General features: G+C 33.4%; 3 protein-coding genes across 3 annotated transcripts in view; 1 reads left to right on the top strand and 2 right to left on the bottom strand.

Annotated features, from left to right (window-relative positions):
• Window positions 1-960: 960 nt before the first annotated feature.
• LOC128180919 (uncharacterized) lies at window positions 961-10,379 on the bottom strand. Its single transcript, XM_052849120.1, has 7 exons — window positions 9,910-10,379; window positions 7,367-7,626; window positions 5,176-6,321; window positions 4,270-5,053; window positions 3,602-4,187; window positions 3,283-3,500; window positions 961-2,548 (listed from the first exon to the last, which is right to left on the bottom strand). Exons 3-7 carry the CDS (start codon window positions 6,287-6,289, stop codon window positions 2,473-2,475), a joined length of 2,778 nt encoding a protein of 925 aa, XP_052705080.1. The 5' UTR covers window positions 6,290-6,321; window positions 7,367-7,626; window positions 9,910-10,379; the 3' UTR covers window positions 961-2,472.
• Window positions 10,380-12,423: 2,044 nt separating this feature from the next.
• LOC128182462 (protein mono-ADP-ribosyltransferase PARP14-like) lies at window positions 12,424-20,681 on the bottom strand. The gene is made up of 7 exons (XM_052851094.1): window positions 20,598-20,681; window positions 18,925-19,020; window positions 17,664-18,687; window positions 16,747-17,481; window positions 15,964-16,574; window positions 15,648-15,865; window positions 12,424-15,570 (listed from the first exon to the last, which is right to left on the bottom strand). Exons 1-7 carry the CDS (start codon window positions 20,598-20,600, stop codon window positions 15,462-15,464), a joined length of 2,796 nt encoding a protein of 931 aa, XP_052707054.1. The 5' UTR covers window positions 20,601-20,681; the 3' UTR covers window positions 12,424-15,461.
• A 3,615-nt stretch (window positions 20,682-24,296) lies between these two features.
• Window positions 24,297-25,938, top strand: part of LOC128182292 (uncharacterized) — a 44,841-nt gene continuing 43,199 nt past the window's right edge. The window contains exon 1 of the mRNA XM_052850876.1: window positions 24,297-24,369. Coding sequence (XP_052706836.1) covers window positions 24,297-24,369 — 73 coding nt within the window. The remainder of the gene's footprint in view (window positions 24,370-25,938) is intronic.

The raw sequence follows: 25,938 nt of genomic DNA, 5'->3' as shown, positions 1-25,938 counted from the left end.
AACAGGTGTGAATTGTGTTTTGATAACAATTATTATAATAATCTGCCCCTCTGCCTGAGATTAACCTGTATTTTTGCATTGTGTTTATAAAGAAAAAATAGTGGATATAAATGCAAAGGAGAAAATTTTCAGATAATAGATTTCCATGCAGGAAGTACTTAAGTTAAGACATGATAGGTGTAGGTTAGGATAAGATTTTCAAATGTTTATTGAATATCAAGGTGGTATGGGACACTTCCATATTATGACTACCTTCGTTTTAAAATAAACAATAAAACCAAATTTATATTTTTTTTCTTTACCAAAATTTTACCTATTAGAGTAGTTGGTTAGCAAATTCTAATACGGTGAAAGTATTTTGATTATGACAAACTTTTACTCCCATCATAGACATACCTCCTCAAATGCTTATGTGTTGTAGCTAAATCATGGTTTTAGTAAATTTTGATGACAAATGTAATGTGTAATTTAATTAATTACATCTACAAAGTAATTGTAATTTAAGTAATTACATTTGAAAACTCTTGTAATGGTAATGGTAATTTAATTGAAGGATTTAAGCATGCAATTGTAATTTAATTAATTACTTTCCATTGTAATTGACCCCATCCCTGCCATAGTGTCATGTATGAATTATAGCAAAAATCATTTTAAATTCTTTTTCAACGTTTTTTAGCTACAGTAATTAAAGTTCATTTTTACATCAATGAACATGTTCTGATATAAAATCATGGAACTAGAGGCATTTTGGGTACTTCACATCATCCTGCGTTTCGCCTTTCTCTGAATTTAAAGTATCGCTATGCCATGTACGAAACAGCAACAAATAAAACCACTGAAGACTCATTTTTAACAATGTAAAAACTATCTATGTACAAAATTTCAACAGGAAATATGTAACAATAACAAATAAAGGTTTAGTTCTTGTACGCGCTATCCTTTATGGAGAAAATTGTAATGCTAAAAATGTTGTTTAATCATTCTCATTAATTTTTAAACCTTAATAATCGATAACACATGACAAACTGTATATTGATAAATCAGATATATTTTAAGTTTTCAAGCAGCGTACAAATATTTCACAACATCTTTAAAACATTAACCAAGTAGCTGAATTTCAACCCCATCTATATCATTGTTTATTTCAAATCACGTGTGTACACAATAACCTCAATTATAAGCTTAGAACACATTAAATATTGAATATTTTTTCTTTTTTTTTTGTAAAATGCAATGGTATTCCAATTTTAGGTCTTTTAAATTCGGAGTCTGTATGTGTTGGTGGATTATTAATAGTCTGTTTTGGTTTCATACTTGTTTTTACAGGTAGCATGCGCAAAGGAGTGTTCTTATATTTGAAATATATGTAGTTCTAGACGCATCTAATTATTTGAAAATTTCTTTATTTTTTAGATCGTAAGGATATGCCATAAACTAATTTGTATTCAGTATTATTTAAGTCGTCGGAATGTTTTTATCAGTTTAGCTTTTGATTCGGAATATCCAAAAATGACATGAATACACCCCTGTCGAAGCCACTATTTTAAAGTTAAATATTTTGACATAAATCTAGCTATTTTCTGATCAAATCTTCTTTTTGTTGATAATAAAGAGCTAAATTTTAACATTGTTATTTACATCTTGTACAACCAAGTTGTGAAAAGTGATTCGGAATATCCCAATCGACTGTATTTGTATTAAAAGTTTTGTGGCAAAATCACATTTTATACACATATACATTCTAACGGCGTAAAATATTATGCATGCACGTTTAAAATCCATGAATAAAATCACCTCATATATGGAGGTATTTCATTTTGATTGAGCCTACATATAAAGTTTATATTCACTTTAGAAAAATCATTTGTTAATTGGAGAAAAAACTAAGTAATGTCAATAAAAAATATTAGCTAATTTTCAGGCCACTATATAGTACGTCAAAATAGCACATTGAAATAAAATATATATCACAAACATTATGTAGCAAAATTATTGACAAACTGCTATAATAAAATAATGACAATATCCTTCATGGCGACGTTTAATGTACATACACTACAACTGAATATTCAGTAACAGAATTCTATTTTACGCATTTAGATATGTTGTTACATGGAGTTGCCTCCAAAATAAACAGGTTACAACCGATAAATGAACTAAACAATTAAATAGGCTTGAACAAAGGTGTAATAAAGAATGACGTCAAGCTTCAATTGGCCTACAAACAGAACAGTCTTATATTCTTCTTAACCAACATTTGAGTCGTTTTGCGTTAGTTTGGATTAGTACATAATAAATGCTCATGCAACTCACAAATACGTTCGAAGTTGATTATTAAACTATTTAGCGGAATCTACTTTCAAAACAAGTACGTTTTAAATCCGCTTGGTACAAATTCTTTAAAAAAATATGCCCAGTTTCTTGCTAGGAAGACCTTTCAATATGGCAATAAGAAAGGGCAATGGTTTTTAATCAAGCATTCACGATTCCTTTTGCTTTCAGTTCTTCTTTTACACGAGAAAGGTAGTCCTCATCTGGATATCCAAATCTATTATAAATTAAAACTATTTAAAAAATCTATTTGATGTATAGGGCATAAAACTTTGATCTTTTTAATGTAAATATTATGATGCAAATGTATGGTGTATCATTTTATCCAAGTCAACGCCTGTTTTTGCTTTGCTCATAAGTGCAAAATAATATAACACTAATTATGCAAACAAATGTAACTCTTAAACAAAAGAATACACTTCAATGAACATTCAGCCCCCCCCCCCCAAAAAAAAACACCCTGAAATAAAAACAATTGACTGATGTTTTCTCTATGCATTGATACCCTTTAGTTCAACAGTAAATGACATGTGGATAATAATCACACTATATTAAACATTTGTTATAGCCCCTTTATTTTTTTCTATAGCAGTTACTATTTTTGTTTTTCACTGTCCTCAGTCAAGTTTCATTTCACATAAAACAAATCATAATCGCCAGGAAAAACAAATAGAAGACGCGTTAAGACAAAATATACCACCTATATTACGTAACCCACATATTCTACATTTAATGAAACATTCCGTACATAGTGTGTCCTTTGATAATACCAATTTCAGAGAGTGGTCATTCAAATCCAAAGGCTTCACCTATTATTTAACTCACTATTGACCAAATACACTATTGGAAACGAAATGAAAATAAAAAAAAGCATTAATAAAAGGAAATATCTTAAAAGACACCACAAAACAGTGGATGTTTTTTGGCACGAAACACGCCTGCCCAGTTTACCTTTCTGGCCCCCCATCACGTCTGGTCTTATGGTGGATATCGTTCCAAGTTACAACACCCTCTTTTCCTGTGGTCCTTGATACACCAATAGTAAACACCAGCCTTTGTTTAAAGGCTTGTTCCAGTAAGTGGAGAACTTCTTGGCCTTCACTGTTGTCGGGTAGGTATGCCTGTCGCTCTATCCCAGTAAACGGCTCACCTGGATTTGGATGACACTCCTATAAAGAAAGCACTCATTCAATCTCTATGTTTTTATAGTTGTGATGTTACAGAAAAGGTGGCTCTATATTTGCTTGAAATCAGGAATTTGCATACATACTTCTTGGTATCCATTTGGAAACACGTAGTTGATAATAAATGTCTCTGTTCTGGGATAACCTGGAAGAGATCTTTTATCTTTAAAAATATGAGCTTCTCCGTTCAAAGGTTGGCTGCCGTACAGTTCCCCATATACAGTATTGCAAACAGGGCAAGCTGGTTTCATCGTGAAATATTCGAAGATGCATTCCTCACAAAAACAATGGTGACATTTCATAAATGCAACAGGCTTAGTCATTTCATCAAGACATATAATGCAGACACCTTTGTTGTGTTCAGCAACTGGTTTTATTATATCCTTCAATTTAACCGTCTGCTCCCTTGGCAGTACTCTCCAATTGTAGATATATTTGAAAGGCCTGGAATCAAACTTTGTTAGTTTTGTATTTGCATCACCACTTTTAAACAACGAGTGCTTGGAATCCATCGGACGTATATTTGTTATAAGCATTTGGGTAAACTCATCTCGCATGTTGACAAGGTGGATTTGTGTGATTTGTTTAGGACAGTGTATGGCAAATTTCGCAATCGCTTTCAGCATCAGAGTACAAAGATTCTGAATGGAATGTTGGTCCTGAAGTGTACCTTTAATGTAACAAATATATATCAACAAAGAAAACAACTAAACGTTTGTCAAATGAAAATGGTGAATGAATATGTATGTTATCTGCTCCAAGAAGTGGCAAAACGATTGAACAAAATCCCTTTGTTTTCTTGGTCCGTACTAATTGTTCAGAACGTGCATCTATTTCTCTTAAGATTGAGTATATACAACTATTGTATTGCATCTTGCATGCTTGAGATAATGGACGCGTTCTCGAAAAGGCAGCAATAATAGCATGACAGATTGTTTTAAAGTTTGTGTTGTATCCTGGTGATATAATGGTCGTAAATTGTGGATAAGGCGCGTTTTTTCGGAGGTTAGTGTGCTCATTTGCATATGTCGTCCCTCCTTTGGATAAAAGAGTGGCTGCTATCCCACCCTTTCCAGTGAAATGGGGATTCTCGCAAGAAACTGCAACATCTATGCCCTCTAATGATCCCAGATCTTGTGTGTAAATAAATACACGAATGTTTTTGATATCTTTTGTGAAATGGTCGGGGTTAACATTTCCCTCAGAGTTCGCATTGACTGATTTTGCATTAGATATTTTTTCTATGTTTTGTTTTTTTTCAGTCGGTTTCGAAGAATTTGAATTTTGTGCATCGGTTAATCTCTCTTTTTCTGTGTCTGATTCCTGCTTTTCGTGACTTGAAACTAACCAATATGGATCGATGACCCTGTCCATGGTGAGATATTGGTTATACGTTTCATGAACTGCAACCAGGACATCTGGTGATAGGTCAACAATGTGTAACTCTTGGAGAGAGCCAAACGTATTGTGCATACTGAAATCAAACGCACCTTTTAAATACATGGCTGCGCACAGAGATTGTGGAACTTTGAAAATACCTATAAAAAATGGTTAAATTATTATGACATATATAATTATAACATTTATCTTGTTTATCTTTTTATTAAAGATTTATAACTACGTCTCATAAAAATAAAGCAAAACGTTAGAATCGGTATACCTGAACTTATGGTAGGCATGGCAACTGTTCTGACTCTACATTCTTTAGCTTTTTCCAAAAGATTTGTAATTGTTTTTGCCAAATCGTTCAAACACTTTACTTTATCCTTGTAATCCCACCAAGCTGGTCCGACAACATGAATAATTTTCTTAAACTTTAGCTTTCCGGAACTAGATGCAAAGGCTTTTGATACAGTCAATGATTTATTTTTCTTTATATAATCTTTGCATTCTCTTGTCATATCTGGACCTGCTCTTTTTGCAATGGCCTCGGCTACACCCGCTCCATGTGACAGTTTGTCGTTTGCAGCATTGACGATAGCGTCAACATTAGTTTCTAATAGATCATGTTGGTATATTTTTATTTTAAATCCCTCGGGAGAAACTATCTCTACCTTATCCGGAAATGAAAACGCCTTCGATACCGTTTCTTTCACAACTGAAGATGCATCATCTTTGATGTTACAAACATCACATTTTACACTGATCTCTTTGTCTTCTAATTGTCTATCTTTCATTTTGTTTGCCGACTCTGTGTCATCATTAGACATTGTGTGATTTAATTTCTTTCTTCCTATCGTACTTTCTTTCTTTGATTTTGAGTCAGACTTTACTATAGACTTGGCTTGTGCACCCTCTTCTAAATTCTGTCTTTTTTCATCCTCGTGTTTAGCAACGCTGCTATTCTTTAGTTCCTCCGAGTTTCCTTCTTTGATTTTATGATCATGCTGACGGAGGGTCCCCGATCCGTTTACTTGATCATGCTTTGCTTCGGCTTGAGTTTGATCAACTTTTTCATTTTTATCTTCATTCTTGGGCAATTTACTTTGGTCTGCAATTTCAGTGGTTGTACTTCCCAACTGAACAGGAACATTAATTTCTGTTCCTTCCGTTATTTCACTGCGTTCACTTGCCATTGTGTTATATTTTTCTTCTGCATTTTTCAATGCCTCTGGTGTGGGTGCACAGAGAACGCGGCTCGTTTGATCTTCAGATAGTTCAGACGTGACATCACCATTGCTGCATATCGTCTTCAAGGCTTTGTCAGCCTTATCTTTTTCTTTAGAATCCTTGCCAGAATAGAGCTCTGTTTCTTGATTTTTTTTCTGAGACATTTCTGATGAATGGTTTGCTTTCTTTTTGTTGTCTGCAATATAAAACTTTTAAAAGCATTTCTCGAAACTTCATATGTCTTTTGTTAATTTACTAGACTTATCAAATTAACAAACGCAAAACCAATTTTGTTTTCCATAACTAATATCTAGATCAAAATATTTTAAAATTTTGTTAATTTTTTACATATTTGCTGTAGCATTTACAGAAATGCTACAGCAAATAATCTTGGTGCATTTTTTTCTTTGATAATTATTTCCGTTTCAAAGAATTACATGTTGTAACCCAAAGTTCATCGTCGGTGACCCACGTGTGATTCACATCGATTCTCTCCATTATCACTTGAGGGAACTTGTGGACTCAAAACCGTAGTTTGCGACGATGCCCAAAGTTATTTACATGGATTTCAATATGCAAGTGAAATAAAAAGCAAATCAACTATAATCTTATCAAGGCATTATACATCTTTGGGAAACGAACTATTTTATTTTAAAAATGTCACCCTACATTTGATCTTTTGAATATTTTTATGCTATACTGGTCGTCTTATTGTATATAAAGGATATGTTATTATCATTATCAAAGAACTTATTGTTTTATGCGCAGAGGATCTAGAGGGAAGTCCAGGAGTCCGGACATCCCTTCCTCTTTGAAAATTTTCAAAATTATTAAAATCTCAGTAAAATTACGGAAAATAGGCATCAGATCCGGAACATTTTCTGGATCTGCGCAAGGATTTAAATCACTGATGGATCTCATCAACACACAGAAATCAAGTGCTATACATATAAGTAAGGCAACAGAAATAGTTCGTAGGCATATGGTTTAATTAACACGATTTCTCTACTCCCCACAACCCGGGTTGCAAAGCAGTGTGACACTTGTTACATGTGTGTGTGTGTGTGTGTGTGTGTGTGTGTGTGTGTGTGTGTGTGTGTGATAAATAGTTAACAAAATAATGTATATTTGCATGAGAAGTCCAATTTCAATCTGCAAATATATTCATAAATTTATAAATTACAAGAATACATCATACAAAAAAGTTTATTTTCGATTAAACCTCAAAATTCAGTAAATACCTTTTTATCCTTGGCATAAAGGCTCTCTTTGTATTGATCTTGTATTCGATGATTTAGAGTAAATTTATTCTTAATTATTCTACTTTCTGTTTGAATCTTGTTTAGTGGGAAGTCCCAGTTATTTTAAAATCCCTTCTCATTCTCAAAGCGGAAGTCTTTTTAGTATTTTTGCCAACTCTGATACTAGAATAGAATAATCGTCGTCGTAGATGTATTTATTAGGTACAAGTTCTTGAGAAGTTAAAGTTTGGGTGAGATGTCTATACATACAAAACAAATTTCAAACATAATATTAATAACGAAGATTAGTTTCTTAACAGTTTCATCATTTTAAAGTAAAACACGCTTATAACAAAGTGCCAGAGACGGGCGATTTTACTTCGTTAACAGTGTAATTCGTTATATCCGTCAAGATTACAAATACAACATGTAATAAAGTCATCGGACAATGATATTACTTCGCTGCAAGCGTAAGTTCATTGTAAGTGTGTTCGCTATAACCGAGTTTTACTGTGGTTTATACGAAATATATGGAGTACATGGGTAACATGGGTAATAATATCCAACAAAGTTGTTTACATATAGTTTAGAGACTAAAAAATTATATGTCTGAACTCAAATTAAAAAATATATTAATTTGATAGATTTCTTGTATTTATCTTTTGATTTGAAAAATTACGTTTTCTGAATATTTTTCCTAGCGTGTTTTCTCGTCAAATTTAAAAAAGGGACTGAGGAAAACTTTGTTTCATTGTTTCATACAATGAATAATGGGCTTGATTCTCTTCTTTTTTCGTATCTTTCTCTGCTTTGTGTATCTAAATATAGCAATAGCTTGTTTCTAAATTGATTTCTCTTTAGATTATTTTGTCAATTATCCCAGCACACCTGCGAATTTTATCGTTTTTAATTTAGACCACGTGGTTGTATTTGACCCTTTCAGTTTAATAGTAAAAATAGTGTCTCGTTTATAGTCTATTTTCTAGAATCTAGATACTTGTAGTCAAATATTAAATCTAGAGGTTTATTGATTTTAACATTTTTTTTGTTTTAACTTTATCTCCATTATTTCTGGATAAAATGAGTTCTAGAAATAAATGTGACAATAGAAAATATGTTTTTTATGCTCTTGCAACAATTAACATGCTTAGTAGCGATCCCCCATAAGGATTATGGATTTTGGATCCGCGCCTGACCTAGTAATAGCATCAATAGTGAAACAAACAGTAGGTGCGTTCAGAGTTCACCAGATTGTTACCAACGGCAAGTTCGGTCACCAATGTCTACAAATGGTTCCCAATGGTAGCAATTGGTTACCAATGTTGACCATTGGTGTACTTTCAATTTCAAATGAGGTCACCAAATCTACCTGCAGCCTAGAGCTTAGGCAAGTTTGGTAGGTGACGCCATTATGCTAATTCAACATGGCGGGTTATAAGATGCCTATAGATACTGATGAAAATAAATACTTGAGCATAGGATATATGCATATCTTATTGAATGAATATTTTGAAGACAATCTAAGATAACTGAGGGCTTCTAAAACCCGCTTCTATATCCAGAAACATTACATTATTATAGAAAGTGTGTGATAGAGAACCGGCATTTTGATATTCGAGCTTGGACTTTCGGTAGGACGTTACTATTTCTTGCATCAAATCAAGTTAAAAGGATGTTGATATCGAGTGAAATATACACAGATTGCGTAGAAATTGCTTTATATTTAAGCCAGACAAATGTTGTTGATTTCAAAGACCCATGGCTGAGTGGCCAACAAAGAAATTATTGATAAGCCTATGTCACATTGCTGTTTGATACAACTACAGAAAGTCCGAGCTCTTGTTAAAATTGGTTCTTATTAATATATTTTTTTGCTGGCGTTAAATATTTATTATCAATTTTGCAATTAATCTTTACTTTCATTGTATTAATGATATTTAGCATAATAAATCACTCAATGAAGCTGTTTTAAAGGAAAACAGTCACACTTTATAGAGGAAAGGTATTTTGTTTTGTTTTCAACTGTTTTATATGTTCAGATGGTTATAATTGGTAACCAATTGTAACCAAAGGCTACCATTTGTTTGAATTTGACAAAAAATCGTTCATGGTACTACCTATACAAATTGCTACAAATGGCAGCATTTGGTGACCACTGGCTACCATAGTTCATCGATGGCAACCAAATGCTGCAAGCGGTAAATCTCAATTTCACCAACGGTACAACCCTGAACGCACCTTATATTATTTTATGTAGAATGTTTCTAGAAATTTGTTCAAAAGAGACACCCATTCATTTTTAAAAAAAAGCATGGTAAAAGCTTCAAACATGACTAGCCTATGTTTTTATTAAGCAACCCAATGTTTATATTTTCAACCACATGTAGAGTGGTTGAACATGAACAATAACTATGCTCTGGGTATCATCGTTTAGTTTAAATAACCGCTAGATGACGAAATAAAACATATATCTTACTTTATTTTCATATTTTAACTTAAATCAAAGTCTGTTATGATATATAAAACGACCAGTTATTACGTACCTTGATAATATTATCCGAACACTTATACTTCCGCTCGAAATTTCACAGGAACTGAACAAATCTCGGAGATATCTCTTGAACTTTCATTCGAGCACCTCTGGATTCATTGCATACTTAGCAACGATAAAGAAAATATTCCGGACACATTCGCAGGGGTGCCCAGCAGAGTCTTTAAATCACTAGTAACTAGAATTATCTTAATTAATTAAAAACAATTCTTTATCTTAATACTTCGAGAATATAATTGGATTAGAACATTGTTCCATATTATTTTGAGTTTTATTCCCTGTTTAAAATTAAAAAAAACCTCCCATCCAATAATGGTCTTCTCCGACTTTCATTGGTTAATGGATATAAAACTTTGATTGTCTTCTGACTTGGCCGATTACACATTGATCTAAAGATATGCATAGCATTCACAAACAAGCATTCTGAGAGTATTGCATAAACAATACACGTCCCCTACCGGTTTGTAGAAATTTGTGAAAACAATGCATTGTTATGCAGAATATCATTTCTTATCGTCTGTTTACCGACCCGATAACGAACCCGATTGTAATAATACAAAAAACCCTGTCGATTTAATTTACAACACAATGCTTGACACTATTTAACAGAACTTATTTGTTTGTAAAAAAACAATAAAAGGAATGGTCCAAGTAATGCACGATATTATTACTGACAACATACTTTCCTCGTTTGTTTGATACACACCGAGCCCGATAACGAACCCGAACATTAAAGAATTGGAATAATATGTTTTACGGTGCTACCGTTCTGGCGAGCGCAGCAAGAATTACACATACCTTGCATCATTGTCAACTTATAGTTTTATTTAGGTATCAACGAATGTCAAAGAATTTTTGAGAGAGTATTGCTCTACAATAAATATGCCAAAGGTACTAATTTTAATGGTTATGATACATACAGCGCAACCCCCTACCCCGAGAGAGAGAAAGAGAGAGAGAGAGAGAGAGAGAAAGAGAGAGAGAGAGAGAGAGAGAGACCGGTTCCTGTTTGTAGGTGTGTAATTTCCCACTTTAAAATTTGATGGTCTGACTATATGCAATATCGATCGATCGATCGAGAGAGAGAGAGAGAGAGAGAGAGACCGGTTCCTGTTTGTAGGTGTGTAATTTCCCACTTTAAAATTTGATGGTCTGACTATATGCAATATCTACATATTTTTTTTAAATGTTTATTTTTTTCATTTTATTCCTTTTTATTTAGTTCAAAATATCCTATTGTTTATTTCTTCCCTACTCATATACTTACCTGCCTACTGTACATGCATGCACAATTAGCTTAAAAATGGATCGATATGACAGTAAAGTATGGCTCTTGCTAATATATATACATAAAATCTCTATATTAAAAAAAAATTTAAAAAAATCATGTCAATGAGGCAGGTATACGAGTCTATACTGAAATAGCCAGTACACTCATTACAGATGTTTGATCCACCTCTAAATTTATCGCGGGAAATATAGCGCGAGTGCACTGTGACGTCATCCATGACTTTGTTCGTCTTTGTTTTCGTTTCTCGACTCAATACGGAGGTATGGAAGCATGTAACAAATCTTTTGAGTCTCGCCAAAGCATATGCGGTACTTAAAACGTGTCTTCAAACTTTAAGTCACCGTAAATTACGAGTTAAAAGTCGGCCATTTTTGGCATAGCACCACGGGTGAAAACATAAGAGAGCATTATGGGACGTAGACAAAAAATTTTGTTTGATGAACTGTAGGTTTAGCTCGTTCTTTTTCCCGCACACACTGGTTCTTAGAGCTCGCTTCGCTCGCCGGCGCTGCGCTCGCTATAAAAAATTAATTTTCTCGAAAAATGTCAACCAGACGCTACAAAAGTGTAAACTTGATCTGAAGGTTAGGAATTTGAAACTGTTCAGCAAATTTCATATTATTCCTCAAACGCATAAAGAAAAAAAGTGTGGAAAACTGAAGTGGGACAGACAGACGGACGGACAGACTGACGGTCGGACGGACTGACGGACGCAGAGTCTCCTCTGGTGAAAACCGGTAGGGGACTACATGTAATAACATTTATTCGGTGTATCACCTTGTAAAAGTTACAACCCTCATTCCCAAATACTGGTAGCCTCCACTTACCCAAAGTTGGAAAATTATTATATTCTTTATACTGGTTAAAACACAATTGGTTGCATCGACCGCAATTTCAAACATTAATCTTTCAAAAGTATGTTTTATATTCGTTACAGGATAAACTTTTAAGTTTTAATGCATGAACTCGTCCTGTTCTCATTGAGTCATGGTTTGAACAAAACTTTGTATGTTTCATATCTCAGATATTAGATATCACATCTGTACTAACGGTTTATCAGGCTTAGAAAAAACATTAATTTTTTTTATAATTTCCAAACTATTATTCTTTAAAAAAATAAAACCATTGACCTTTATTTGACCATTAAATTTTTCGAGGAATTGTTATCATGTTTTGTTGAAAAAGGGAACGACCGATGGACAACAGATAATCAGAAAAAGCTTAATTGGCCTTTAATCAGGTAACAGAAATCCAACCAAAAAATGTATATTATATTTTTAATATAACGTGCACATACGTAAACATGCAAACACTTTGTGTGAAAAATTTAACTTGGAAAAATACTACATATAACAATAAAACAACAAAAAATCAAACAAAACATACTAGAAGAATTCTAATTTTGAAAAAAAAACCTTCATACCACAAAAAATTTAAATGTCAACGACTAAGATTAAAAAAAAACAAGAGGCCCATGGGCCACATCGCTCACCTGAGGAACAATAGGTTTGATAAAATCAGCTTAATGGAGTCATAATACAAACTATCTGGACAATGTACAATAATACATGTAGATCATGTATAAATAAAATCCATTTTCCCCTGGATATTCTTATGTTTATAAACATTAGTCCCTTAGTCTTAACAATTATAAAGAATCATCTGACTGATTAGTTTCTGAGAAGATTTCTAAAGATTTACCCTATATATTCCTTTGTTAAGCTTTGACCCCCCATTGTGGCCCCACCCTACCCCTGGGGATCATGATTTTCACAACTTTGAATCTACACTACCTGAGGATGCTTTCGCACAAGTTTCAGCTTTCCTGACTGATTAGTTTCTGAGAAGAAGATTTTTAAAGATTTACTCTGTTTATTCCTATGTAAAACATCGACCTCCCATTGTGGCCCAAACCTACCCCCAGGGTTATGATTTTCACAAATTTGAATCTACACTACCTGAGGATGCTTCCACACAAGTTTCAGCTTTCCTGGCTGATTAGTTTCCGAGAAGAAGATTTTTAAAGATTTACTCTATATAATCATATGTTAAACTTCGACCCCCCATTGTGGCCCCACCATACCCCCAGGGGTTATTATTTTCACGACTTTAAAAGAACTTTGAATATACACTACCTGAGGATGCTTCCACACAAGTTTCAGCTTTGCCGGCTAATTAGTTTCTGAGAAGAAGATTTTTAAAGATTTACTCTATATTCCTTTGTTAAACTTCGATCCCCCATTGTGGCCCCACCCTACCCCCGGGGGTCATGATTTTCCCAACTTTGAGTTTACACTACCTGAGGATGCATCCACACAAGTGTCAGCTTTCGTGACCGATTAGTTTCTGAGAAGATTTTTAAAGATTTACTCTATATATTCATTTGTTAAACTTCGACCCCCCATTGTGGTCCCACCCTCAGGTGAGCTAAAAAGGCTAAGTTTACAATACAATAAGTTGTTAAAGTTGGTTTCTGGAAGAACAAACTTTGAAAATTTTCTTAATAAATATTGACAATTTTTTTACTTTTTTAATCTTTAGTTTTTAAGATCTGTGTACAAACATAGAATTGTGAGCAAATCTCTGTATCTTGCTTATAATTCGAAGCTCAACACTAAAATATGGTTAGTAAATAGAAATTGTAAACAATTAAACACAAGAAACATGCACTACATGTATAACAAATAAAGAACACAATTTATTTTTTCGAAAAGAATCATATAAATACATGTATATACCTACATATTTCCGTCAGCGATATCAAACTCTATTTAAACTGAATAAACTCGAGAAAATGCCGAGCATCTCAACAAAACCTATTGCATTAATCTATCATTACGCAAAAGATAATGCCGAATTACCGATAGAATGAATTGTATTTCAGTAGGCACCTACCCCATCATCAGATTTTGCCTACATGTAATTTGCGCACGTAAACAGTTAACTGTTTGATTTACCGAAGTCTCTGTTTGATTTAATACGTAAAAATCACGAAATACAGACGATAGTTTCCAGGTTACAAAGCATAAATAATGAAAACGAAACGAAAATCAGAACAAGCGAACACCAACGTCATGTGTGAAAACTGTCAACGCATTGAAATATTTAGCCTCAATTTACTTCACAAAATCGGCACCAATATATTTTGCATGTTTCAAAATTTCCCTTCATACGCGAACTGTTGCACAACAAGCAAATTCATTATAGTCAGATCGACCCTTTTTCGTATAATGTCATGGCTGCTTTAAACAAAGAACCTCGTTTTAGAAGTATGGAATACGAGTCTAGGTAAAATGGGTATGCAAACCCGGGCCGTGGCAAAATAAAAGCCGGGGCAGATCGGCAATCGTCAATTCCAAATACGCATTATTTTGCAGCAATATTTACAGCGAATACAAATATACTGGTCCATCAAATATCCTGAAATTTTAATGAAATTGGCAGTTTAATAACTGCCAATCTTTTGTTTTGCCCTGGCCAAGTCTTGCCTACCCATTTTACCGGATGCCGAGCCCGAAGCTATTAAACTGATTGAAACACGCCTTTCCTTTATTATTATTTTCGTAATAAGTCAGATTTGAAACAGAATTACCCCTTAATTTTTGCAATTTATATTTTCCTTCCCATAAGGATAATATATGCTAAACTACGTTGAATTTGCCTCGGTAGTTCTTGAGAAGAAGATTTTTAAAAATGCACCCCCCTTTTTCTACAATTTCAAGGTTTTCTCCGCTTTGAAAACAGATCGGACTTTTATTTCTGCAATTTATATTCGCCCTCCCATAAAGATGCTTTGTGCCAAACGTGGTTGAAATTGGATAAGCGGTTTTAGAGAAGAAGTTCAAAATGTAAAAAGTTTACAGACGGACAGACAGACGGACGACGGACAAAATGTGATCAGAATAGCTCACTTGAGCTTTCAGCTCAGGTGAGCTAAAAATAATGTACAAGTTAACTTGTCTAAACTGTAATCAAAGTAAAAAATCAAAACATTTATAATCTGTAATACATGTTTAACTATTTGTGCACTTTAAGAAAATAAACGATATGAATTCAATATATAATAAGTGAATATTGCATGTATATATAACAATACAAACTCTAATATTTGCCATGATTAAAATCCGGTGACTGAAAACAATATAATCTCAACTTTTAAAGGTTTCAAAAAACCAATCCATGATCCATTATTCAAAGTAAAATAATCCACATATGATATGCTCAAGGTTTGTATGGAGGTTAGTTTTTCTCCCCTACTTTTTATCTTTTCCAGGTTTACCCTCTTCCGCTTGAACCGTGATCCCCTTGGCTTCTAGCTCCTCTCGAACACGCTCAAGATAATCAGGGTCAGGGTAACCAAACCTACCAGGAAAATTAAATGAAAATAGACGTATACAAGACACATGATTCTAATGGACTTTGTTTTATATTTACAATACCTTTCCGGTCCGCCGCTCCTCCTGGTTTTGTGATGAATGTCATTCCACGTCACGACATTGTTACGTCCCGTGGTTCTAGAGAAACCAATGGTGAAAGTCAGGCCCTGCTTAAAGGCTCTCTCCAGCATGTGTAGAACAGTGGTACCCTTCTCATTAGCGGGTAAATAGGCCGTCCGCCGGGTCCCCTTGTAGGGATATCCCGGATTTGGGTGACACTCCTGTGATAGATAAAGTAACATTTACATTACTTTTAAAAATAGTTTTTGTATTAAGCGATATGCACGATATCTTGAAATAAAAAAATGTACTTTATTACCTCTTGATTCCCATCTGGAAATTCATACATTATAACCCAAGCGTCCTTGCAATCTTCTCCAGGAAGTTGTATTTTCTCTTTGAAAATGGTGGCGGTCCCAATTTTAGGTTGATCGCCATATATTTTCCCGTACATTGTATTACAAATGGGACAAACTGGTTTTTGTGAAAAGAACTCGCTAATACATTCTTCACAGAAAATGTGATGACAGCTCTTTAGTGACACCGGGTTTATGAATGGTGTCAAGCAGATAATGCAATCATCGTCATCCGTATTCGACGTTGGAGATGTTAAATATTTTTTCAAATCCCGTGTATCGGTATTTGGTTTCTCCATTTTCCAAACGTCAACGGGGGCTCTTTCTTCTTGGCTTTCATCCGTTAATCTTAACGACGCAGACAACGGACGTTTTGTTGGCGGAGGATCTCGATATCTTTGAAAGTTGTTGGAGGTAACATCCATAAAAACCTTTGTGAAAGCCCTGTGCGTTTCATCATTAAAACTGACCAGATGAATTTCTTTTAACGCCCTGGGATTACTGAAGAATCCTTGAATTCCTTGATATACACAGAAACACAACAATTCTAAAATTCGAGGATTTCTTATCACACCTGAAACAGAAGAGTTATTGTGTCTTGAAATTAAAGTCACAATCACATATAGATCATAAAAATGATGAAATAATACAAAAATGTCCTATAAGATGTGATTGTTATAAACAACTTGAATACTTTAATTTTCAAAACAAATTAACACTGCATAAAGATATTATGATTTACAAACCAGCTCCTAACAGTGGCATTGCTATTTTTTCGAGATTCTTTGACTTCTTCTCATTTCTGCACAAGTAATCAGCATGTGTAAGAACTTTAAACGTTGTCATCTTGAGATCAAGTAACTCGTCATCTTTACGATCAACATCCTCCGAAAACCGGTTCACAATTGCGTTAATAACAAATCTGTAGTCTAATTTTCCAGCATCCAGAGTTCTCAGAGTATTCTTAGCAAAACGCTTATCTCTTAAGTCACGACGCACCTGATTATGGTTTTTTTCATAGGACGGTCCTGCACGCTGCAATATGCTTTTTGCTAATGCGCCACTTCCTGTGAATGCACTGTTTTCGGCAGATACAAGGGTTCCAATTCCTTTCAACATTACCAAATCATCTCTGTATATCAAAATCTTCACTCCGCTTCCCATCTCATAAATAGCTTTTTTATTGTCATGTTTTAGAAATCTGCAAATATTTTGTGATGGGTCTTTTTCAGATGTTTTTGCTTGTTTTGAAGCATTTTCTTTGATGAATTTCTCTTGGTACTTCCTCAGAATGGCTTTCGGCATGATCAGTTTTGGGTCTTCTGTATATGATTGGTATGCTTTGCAAGTAAGGGTTAATACTTCATCGGAAAGATCTACTAAATGAACCTCTTGGGGACATTTTTTCTTCATGAAATCGTAATCTACGATGGCTTGAACATATATTGGGGCACACAGTTCTTTGGGAACTCCAAATATACCTGCAGAATACGTAACTCTTTAATATATTAAAATGAATGATTATTTTGAAAAGAAGTAATAAACATATAGTTATTATTTAACCATTTGCATCAATTTTAGATTTAAAAGAAATGTTGAACAATAAAAGGTTGAAAGCATACTCAAAACGATGGAGGGTGTATAGGCCATAAACATATCTTACCTGAACTAACTGGAGGTATGGCAACAGATTTAATTTTCTCTTTTTCCGATGTATCCAAGACCTTTCTAATAGTGAAATAGAGATCATCCAAGCAACTCAATTTGTGATTGTCGTCATATGATGCCCACTGTGGACCCACAGTGTTGATGATGCACTTAAAAGGCAATATTCCCGGTCCGGATATTTCATTTTCCGTTACTTTAATTCTTTTCTTTTTCATTATTATTTTTTTGCAATCTGATTCAAACTTTGGCCCTGCTGCAGTTGATATGATTTGTGCGCATCCGCCCGTGTTGGCTAAATCCTCGTTTGCTGGATTAACTATAGCTTCGACAGATGCAGAGGTGATATCATGAACATAAACCATGAATCTCAAGCCATTTTTAAGCGGTACATCTAATTTGCTTTCTGTATGAGAGGGTTTCTTGTGTACAAGAGTAGCATTCTCTGTTCGCAAAGATCCAGCTTGGTTTTTTGAGCTTTCCTGTTTTTGTTTTGTTTGAACGTTTCTTTGATCTCGCTGCGAGATGTTTTGATGAGGAGAGCTTTTTACTTTTGCTTCTTCGTCCACACACTTTCCTTCTAATACTTTCATTTCTGTTGCTCCAACTAATTTTCCCTTTAGCGATTTTTCGAATTGTCGTCCAAGTAATTGATTAAGCTCCGACATGCAATTTTTCATTAACGATGATGTTCTCGTCTTCATTCGAAACAGGCGGGCATTATTTACTTGAGATTCCGTGAAGTATATTGTATTACTCTCTAGATGTTTACGTACCTTTTCAATTTCATCTTCCCTATTATTATCTACTTTGAATACATCGTTTTGAACTTTACTACACATTTTGATGATTTGATCTTTTTTGTTTTCCGCGTAAGGAGGACCCTTGTTGCTGGAGATTTTAACTTGCTGATTTGCTTTGTCGATTTTTATTGTAATGCAGTCATCTGCTGCATTAAAACGTTTCAGGTCTTCTTCGAAAAGTGCTATGAGTACTTTGGCATTTTCCTTTTCAATTGTCTGCTAGAAAGTTGAACAGATATAATAAATCCTTACTTTCTCCCTTAAAATCACTCCACAATTTAATACCTTCTCTTATGTTTAGCTATGATATTCAGGGTGTCTTATAACTTTACTTAACATATAATTCATATTTTCAGATGAATGGGAAATGAAAAAGTTGTGAAAAATACCAATACATTAAAACTCATTCACAAATATGATACAAAGATATGTAATATGTGTGCAACTTAAACTTACAATTCCTACATGACTCATGTGTGTCGAAGATTCTCCCTTTTTTGGCAGCGTTCTTGGTATTTTTTCTTTATTCATTATGCAAAATTTGTCTGATATCTGAAAGTAAGGAGAATGAAATGTACGTTTGAAATGTATTTACATCCACTGAGCATTTTCATCTCTATTTCTTACATGTACATATTATATAAACAACCCGATTGTGGTTCATGGCGCTTTATTTATACCGACAGTGGAAAAATCTACACGAACCAGTTCTAACCAGTTTATCGATCGATTATTCGATCGATCGATCGAATTCTCAGTAACTTAAAAAAAAAAAAAAAGATCACGGAGTGCACGAAATAATCATGATGATATCGGACTCAAAAAAGAATTTGCTATTCTCTTTATCAAACGTATTGATGTACATTAAGTTACTTTTATCTACTCCAAATGGGATTTATTTAATGATTCATTAAGGTAATATGAGAATTTTATTATGCTGCAAAAACCTGCTAGTATGATAAGACTGCATATAACTTAAACTTTTATGATAAATAAGATTTGAAAAAATCATTAGTTTTTGTCAAGGGAAATATTTCTCTTCTAAGGAATATATAGCAAATCAATTATTGTACAGGAAGACAGTAACTCAATTTTGCTCCTAATAAGGCTTCTTCACGGCCTTTTCCACAAAAATATGGCAATAACAGAAATTTAAAAACCACAATATTTTGTCATTTTAGTAGAAAAAAACATTTTGGTAAACAAAAATAAAAAAATAAAAAAAAATTCAACATGAAAAATGCAGCTCATATTGCTTTAACTATATACAATAAAATGTTATCTTTGATAATTAATGTGGACTATGAAGGTAGACACATTGCAGAAAAAAATTACAAGACCCGCTAACACATTTATTTTGCATCAGCATTTTATTGTTTAAATAATACCAGCAAATGTTAATAAAAAAAAGTGACGGGGTGATAAAGGATTTAGAGGTATATTTTTGTTCGATGTTCTCCGATTCATATTTTTTTCAATTTTAAAATGGTTAGGTATTTAGGTATTTATAAATATTATATATCTTATCCATTTTTTTTAAAATAATAAAATATCAGACTAAAATCGTACCACAAAAGGTAGAAAAAAAATAGACATTGCTATAAAACAATCAATTTAAATTTGCTTTAGAATTCTAAATTGTTGTCCAAAAATGACTGAAAATCGAAATATTCGAACTGGTAACTCAGAGTAGTTTCTATTTTTGTACAAAAACATCCACGGATCCTCAAATTTAGCGAGTGGAGTAAAGGTCTGACGCCAAGTTTTTTGGAATTTTTACAAGAACAATCTGTTTGGAAGCCTACCTAATTCTCTCACTCTCTCTCTCTCTATATATATATAGCCTAGTCATTACTTTTTTTTTTCTTTACTTTGTAAACGCTTTTTTATAATAGATGGTCGAAATGAAACCGTAACGTATACGTTATACGCTTTACATTGTCCAAATCTCTTGAAAGTGGACACTCTATGCCTATCCCATGTACAATCAAATATGGCTTTTGAGTTGTGTCCCTTTAGCATACAACCCGTAAAACAAAAATTACGTTCTTCAGTTGTTACTCTTACCTGTTGTTCATGATATATGAGATAAACAGTTTATTTAACACCCGCCTTACTGTAAACTTTACCATTCATATCCGCCAAAAATTATTTACGGAAGCAAATGCACATCCTCAAATAGTTTGTGACAAACCGAAAGTGGAAATTCCAAGTAAACACAGAACGAAAGTAGGCATATTTGAAACAACGCAGGTAAATTTTGAAGAAGTTTGAGATCTTAATCACGGCGTTTACATAATTTTAAAGATTATTATAGGTCAAGTTGAAACAATTTAAGCAAATTCATCAAATAGTAAGCCTAGAATGGCCTGTTGAGAAAAATGGAGTCGCCGAATCTTGCATGTTTTTGCATGTAACGTTATTTTTGAAACAGATCTAGACTGAGTGACCATGTCATTTGCTTTCTTGTTCATATGTAGGCTAATGAGTATACATGTATGAGGTGCAAAAGGTGGGGAGGGGAAGGGAGGGCATTTCTTAAAAATAATGTATAAATGAGTACTAGTGGAATACGGAATTGTGAAAATACTTAATAGCGCAAGGTTACTTGTACATTTTGGCTTTGTATTGTAGTATAAATAAACAAGACGGAAACGTCTTTCAACATCAACCCAGGTTGATTCTTTTCAGTTTGCCTCTGAATTACAAAATAACAAAGATAACGAAGATTTACAAATTTATTAAGCAAAATCAAATATTGAACATAAATAACATTGTTTGATTCCGTTTTAACCTAAGGAGGAGAAATGAAAATTTACCTTAATGAATGCCGAAAAAGGGGAGATGGGGGAGAGCTTGGTCTGTAGACAAACAAGAGAGTTTCCCGAATGCCCGATGACGGTCGTATTTATACACTTACAGACAATAGAATTTAAATAACAATAGACAGGGCATCAATTGTCTTAAACAAAATATAAACGGAGTATAAATTTCCGGAATCAAACATATACAAATACATAAGATATACCACAGTATAATGTGCAAGTTATTGTGCATTACCACAAGAAAAAGTTTACCTTTAAGATGTCACTGGGTTAACCGGTTTGTGACTGTCCGTCAATATATCGGGTCACAACAGCTCAGTGGTTAGAGCGCTGGCATTGTGCACCAGAGGCCCGGGGTTCGAGTTCTGATAAGACTTGACTTTTCACCACCTGTCATAATTGTATTTTGGAACTTGAAGTAGGCCGATGATCAAAATAATGTTCCTGCTTGACGTCATGCATATTTTGTTCTACAGATCAAGTCTAGCTGTCTGTTCGTTCATTTGTGCTTCTGTCGGTCTGTTTGTCAATTGTGTCTGGTCTATATCTTTCTTATGAGGAAACATTGGAAGTTCCTACTTTGCACAAAGATTGCTTATGACCTGAGAGTGTGTCAGGATTTTGACCCAAGGTCATTTGGCCAAGTTCAAAGTCACTGGAAGAAGAGTGTCTGGTCTGTATCTCTTTTATTGAGAAATATTAGAAGTGTGTACTTCATACAAAGATTGTTTATGGCATGTGGGTGTTTAATTATTTTGACTAAGGTCATTAGACAAGTTTAAGGTCACTGGAAGGAAAGGTGCATAATTCATATCCAATGATATCCGGTCTCTATCTTTCTAACAGAGGAACATTTGTAGTACATGTACCTATTTCACACATGGATTGTTTATGACCTGAGGGTGTATCATGTTTTTTGACAAAAGTCTCGATATTGAAAATGAAAGTTGCTAAGATTGTCTGTGAACTGAAAATATGTATCGACCTTGAGCTGAGATCAAGTTCGAGGTCAGTATAAGAAAAATGGTGCATCAACGGGGTATCATCTTCGCTAGCCAAGGGTTTCTGATCCGCACCGCTTCTCACGAACGATCTTGGCTAGCGAAGATGACGGGGTATCAACGTGTTAGCATTCAATCATAGAGAACCCATGGGTAGTGGGTGTACAATGACTTTGAACAAATTTTCTAGATCAAAGGTCAAAGTGGTGTAAACTCTCTTTGTAAAATCCTTGTCCAAGTATATTTTATCCCTCTTTGCCCAGTCAGACTTAGGTATTCAGTTTGTAATGAAGGGATATTGAACAATTTTGAATCATATATATATATATATATATATATATATATATATATATATATATATATATATATATATATATATATATATATATATATATATATATAAACACACACATCTACCAAGTATGATTCCCTCTTCTTCTTACAGAAACTTATATAGCCAATTCATAGTTCTATAAAAACAGCCAAACTGAAATCTACACACCCCGTTTATCCATTAATGGTCAAAGAAAGCATTTTATTGTTTAAAGGGGCATGGTCACAATTTTGGTAAAAAATTATTTGTTCGATTTTAATGTTAACAATGCTTTAGTAAGGCATTTTTAATAGGCAACCAAAATTTGAGTGTCATTTGATGAGTCATATGCGAGTTACAGAGCTTACAGTTCTTCGTTATGTAAACAAAGTGTTTGTTTACATTTTGAATGTTGAAGTGAAAATTTAAGATTTAGACCTTAAATGAAAGTGTTAATCGTTAGGATAAGATAGAGAACCCAGCTTTAAAAAGAAACAAAATCAGGGCACAAGCCTTCTTTACATGACGAAGAATTGCAAGCCCTGTATCTTGTTTAAAACTCAACGACTGGCACCCAAATTTCAGTTGATCATTAGAAATGCATTTCTAAAGCATTGCAAATAATAAGAACAGAAAAATAAAATTTGACCAAAATCGTGACCATGCCCCTTTAAGTATTGCTAGTTAGATAACAGTTAATGAAAGCGAAATGAACCAAATAATTCACATGGCTGACAATATATCAGAGGCCATCCATTTTGCATCTTGAACTTTTTTAATGAATAAAAATTTTAAAATTTGTCAAAATATCTGTAGTATACATGGTAAATAATTCATTCTCTTTCATATTTTGGTAAAGAGAAGCTTTACGCATATATTCACTGATAGATTTGTATGATTTTAAAGTTGCTACTCATAAGATCTTATTAAAACGTTCAGCTCACAGACTTCAATGTAAAATGCAATGTGTATAAATAATTGAAAAATAATAAAGATTTTGAACATTCCCTTCATGGAATATTTTTTAACATGATAATATTGTCTTTAAGTATATCAGACCATTCATTTATTAGTAACAAAATGTGGTCAGGACATTATATTACCGGTAAGTGCTTGTGGGTTGAGGATGTATAGTGACCTTGGACCAATTTTCTAGATCAAAAGAAAATGTTGAATGACCTCCTTGTAAAATCCTTACGTGGACCATATCTTCTGTCCTTTTGGCTTAATCAGACTTAATTTAACTTTATCAATAGATTGATATTAATTTTGTGAATCTTTATTGACAATTTAGTAAATAAGTTACATACAACATGTGAATAATTAAGGAATACGGAATCAGTCTTTGAGCATTATGAGGTGTTAATAAAGAATGATTCCTTATTACCTATATTTATATTTTTTCCAATTTGTACACTTTAAAAACATCATTTTAAAACCTTTATTTTTTTCATGTAGCACATGCTATGTATTACTATGCGGCACAGCCAATACGGTTTTGGTTATGCTGTTAGACACACAAATTTTCTGTCACTCATGTTTTATGAAGTTACTGGGCTATAGGCTTCAAAATTGATTCGTAATGTTATCACAGACAAAGACAGTCGAAAATGTAAATATTGCTTCTTAACTAACATGAGTAATGAAATGATTGTAGATGAAGATTTGAGCTCAGTGCCTTGATTTGAAATGGCTATGTCTAAAGCTAGTGTAAGAGAAGAAGAAGACATGGAGGTAGACGATGGGTTATCAACTGTACCAGGTATATATATAAAGTTGTTTGTATGAAACTGAAAACTACCACACCTGATGCAGAATTAATGAATATCAGCACCTCCAGCAAGAATACTGCCTAATTGGTAAAATAAGATCTGATGATTGTAAAATGGTGGTTATGGATTCTTTTTGTTAGCAGGGCTCGTTGCAGAAGCAAGTGCATGATAGCGGATGTTGACTGAACAACCGTTGAAATAGTTCTTTGCACAAAAACATAGTTCCAACCTGAAAGAGAATGTAGAATATTTAGCATGCCATGTGGTCATTTTAAGTTTACATCTGATAAATTTAAATATCTTTAATACGATACTCTTATTCTCTGTAATATTCTAAATATATAGAATTTTCAATGTTAGGCCAAATAAAATAATATGTGTGGTTCCGGTAACGTCTAAAAAAAAAATTAGTGTTAGGTAGGTAGAGATTTTTTTTTTTTTTTAAAGAAATGTATAAAATGATTCTCTTAGTACTGCATGTACCTAGCACTGCATTGCAGATGGCATTTGTATTTAGTGAGATAAATATACTAAATTAAGATTGGTAGAGAGCATCTAGCTTTTTTTACTATGACACAAATATTTTTAAATAAAAAATTATTAAAAAAAATAATTTCTGTTTATAAACAACATGAACAAAAAAGTATTAAATGTTTGGTATTATATAATTATAGGGCTGGGACGATTCAGAGTTCATTCGATTTGGTTCGAACTTGATTCAGAATGCTATGATTTGTTATTTTTTCTATTGGTTTCAATTAAACAAAGGTCAATCTCAATATTTCTCATTTTAAAAAAATTATTTTTACCTTGCAGATTCAATTTAAATTCAATTTAGGGCCCAACTTAGAGCAACATTTTAGGGAGATACACTTCTATCTATCAAAAAAATGGGGAGAAGCTTGAGAAATTAGAGAGACTTCCATTTCTTGACAATAGCATAATGCTAAATAATGATATACAAAGTTTAAGTCTTTAATAATTTAGATTGGATAAGAAACAAGTCAATAAAAACTAAAACAACAATCTAATTTTTTTTTAAAAATTATCCAATTTGTTGAATTAAATTTTTTTGATTATTCATACATTTTATATATGAAATGTTTTGCAATTGTGTAAGCTTAATGACAAATAAAATCAGTCTTTGTATTTTGGTGTATTCTGGAGGTATTAGTCCAACCCTTTGACCCAATTACAACCGTTATGCAGATCGAGGACCTTGAAAATAACTGTTTAATTACAAGCTACAAACTAATTATAATAAAAACACTAAAAGAAATAAACATCGGTTGTAATTTTCAATGCACAGTATGTGGTTGCATCACCCATATTTATATTGGCCCCTATAGATATGACAGTCGCAAGTTGTTTATCACAACAGGGGTTAACTGAGGCTGTGAAAATGCCTTTTGAAATTGATAATTATCATTTTTTGCCTATGGGTTTTATTAAATCAGAATACAGGGTGACTTCAACATCTCTTTCGAAGGAAATTCCAGCGAAGTTACCGATCAAAAAGCGAGCATGTCACCCCCTAGGTTGGTCCTAATTTATTTATT

The sequence above is a fragment of the Crassostrea angulata genome, chromosome 4 (genome assembly GCF_025612915.1).
Source record: "Crassostrea angulata isolate pt1a10 chromosome 4, ASM2561291v2, whole genome shotgun sequence".
NCBI lineage: Eukaryota > Metazoa > Mollusca > Bivalvia > Ostreida > Ostreidae > Magallana > Magallana angulata.
This window is presented reverse-complemented; position numbering and strand designations above follow the sequence as displayed.

Coding starts and splice junctions, on each gene's coding strand:
- LOC128180919 (XM_052849120.1), bottom strand. CDS start 6,289: ATGTCTCAGAAAAAAAATCAAGAAACAGAGCTCTATTCTGGCAAGGAT. Junction 3,501..3,601: donor TTCCAAATGGATACCAAGAA/GTATGTATGCAA, acceptor CTTTCTTTATAG/GAGTGTCATCCAAATCCAGG. Junction 2,549..3,282: donor CGTGATGGGGGGCCAGAAAG/GTAAACTGGGCA, acceptor AATTTATAATAG/ATTTGGATATCCAGATGAGG.
- LOC128182462 (XM_052851094.1), bottom strand. Junction 16,575..16,746: donor AATGCCACTGTTAGGAGCTG/GTTTGTAAATCA, acceptor CTTCTGTTTCAG/GTGTGATAAGAAATCCTCGA. Junction 15,866..15,963: donor TTCCAGATGGGAATCAAGAG/GTAATAAAGTAC, acceptor TATCTATCACAG/GAGTGTCACCCAAATCCGGG.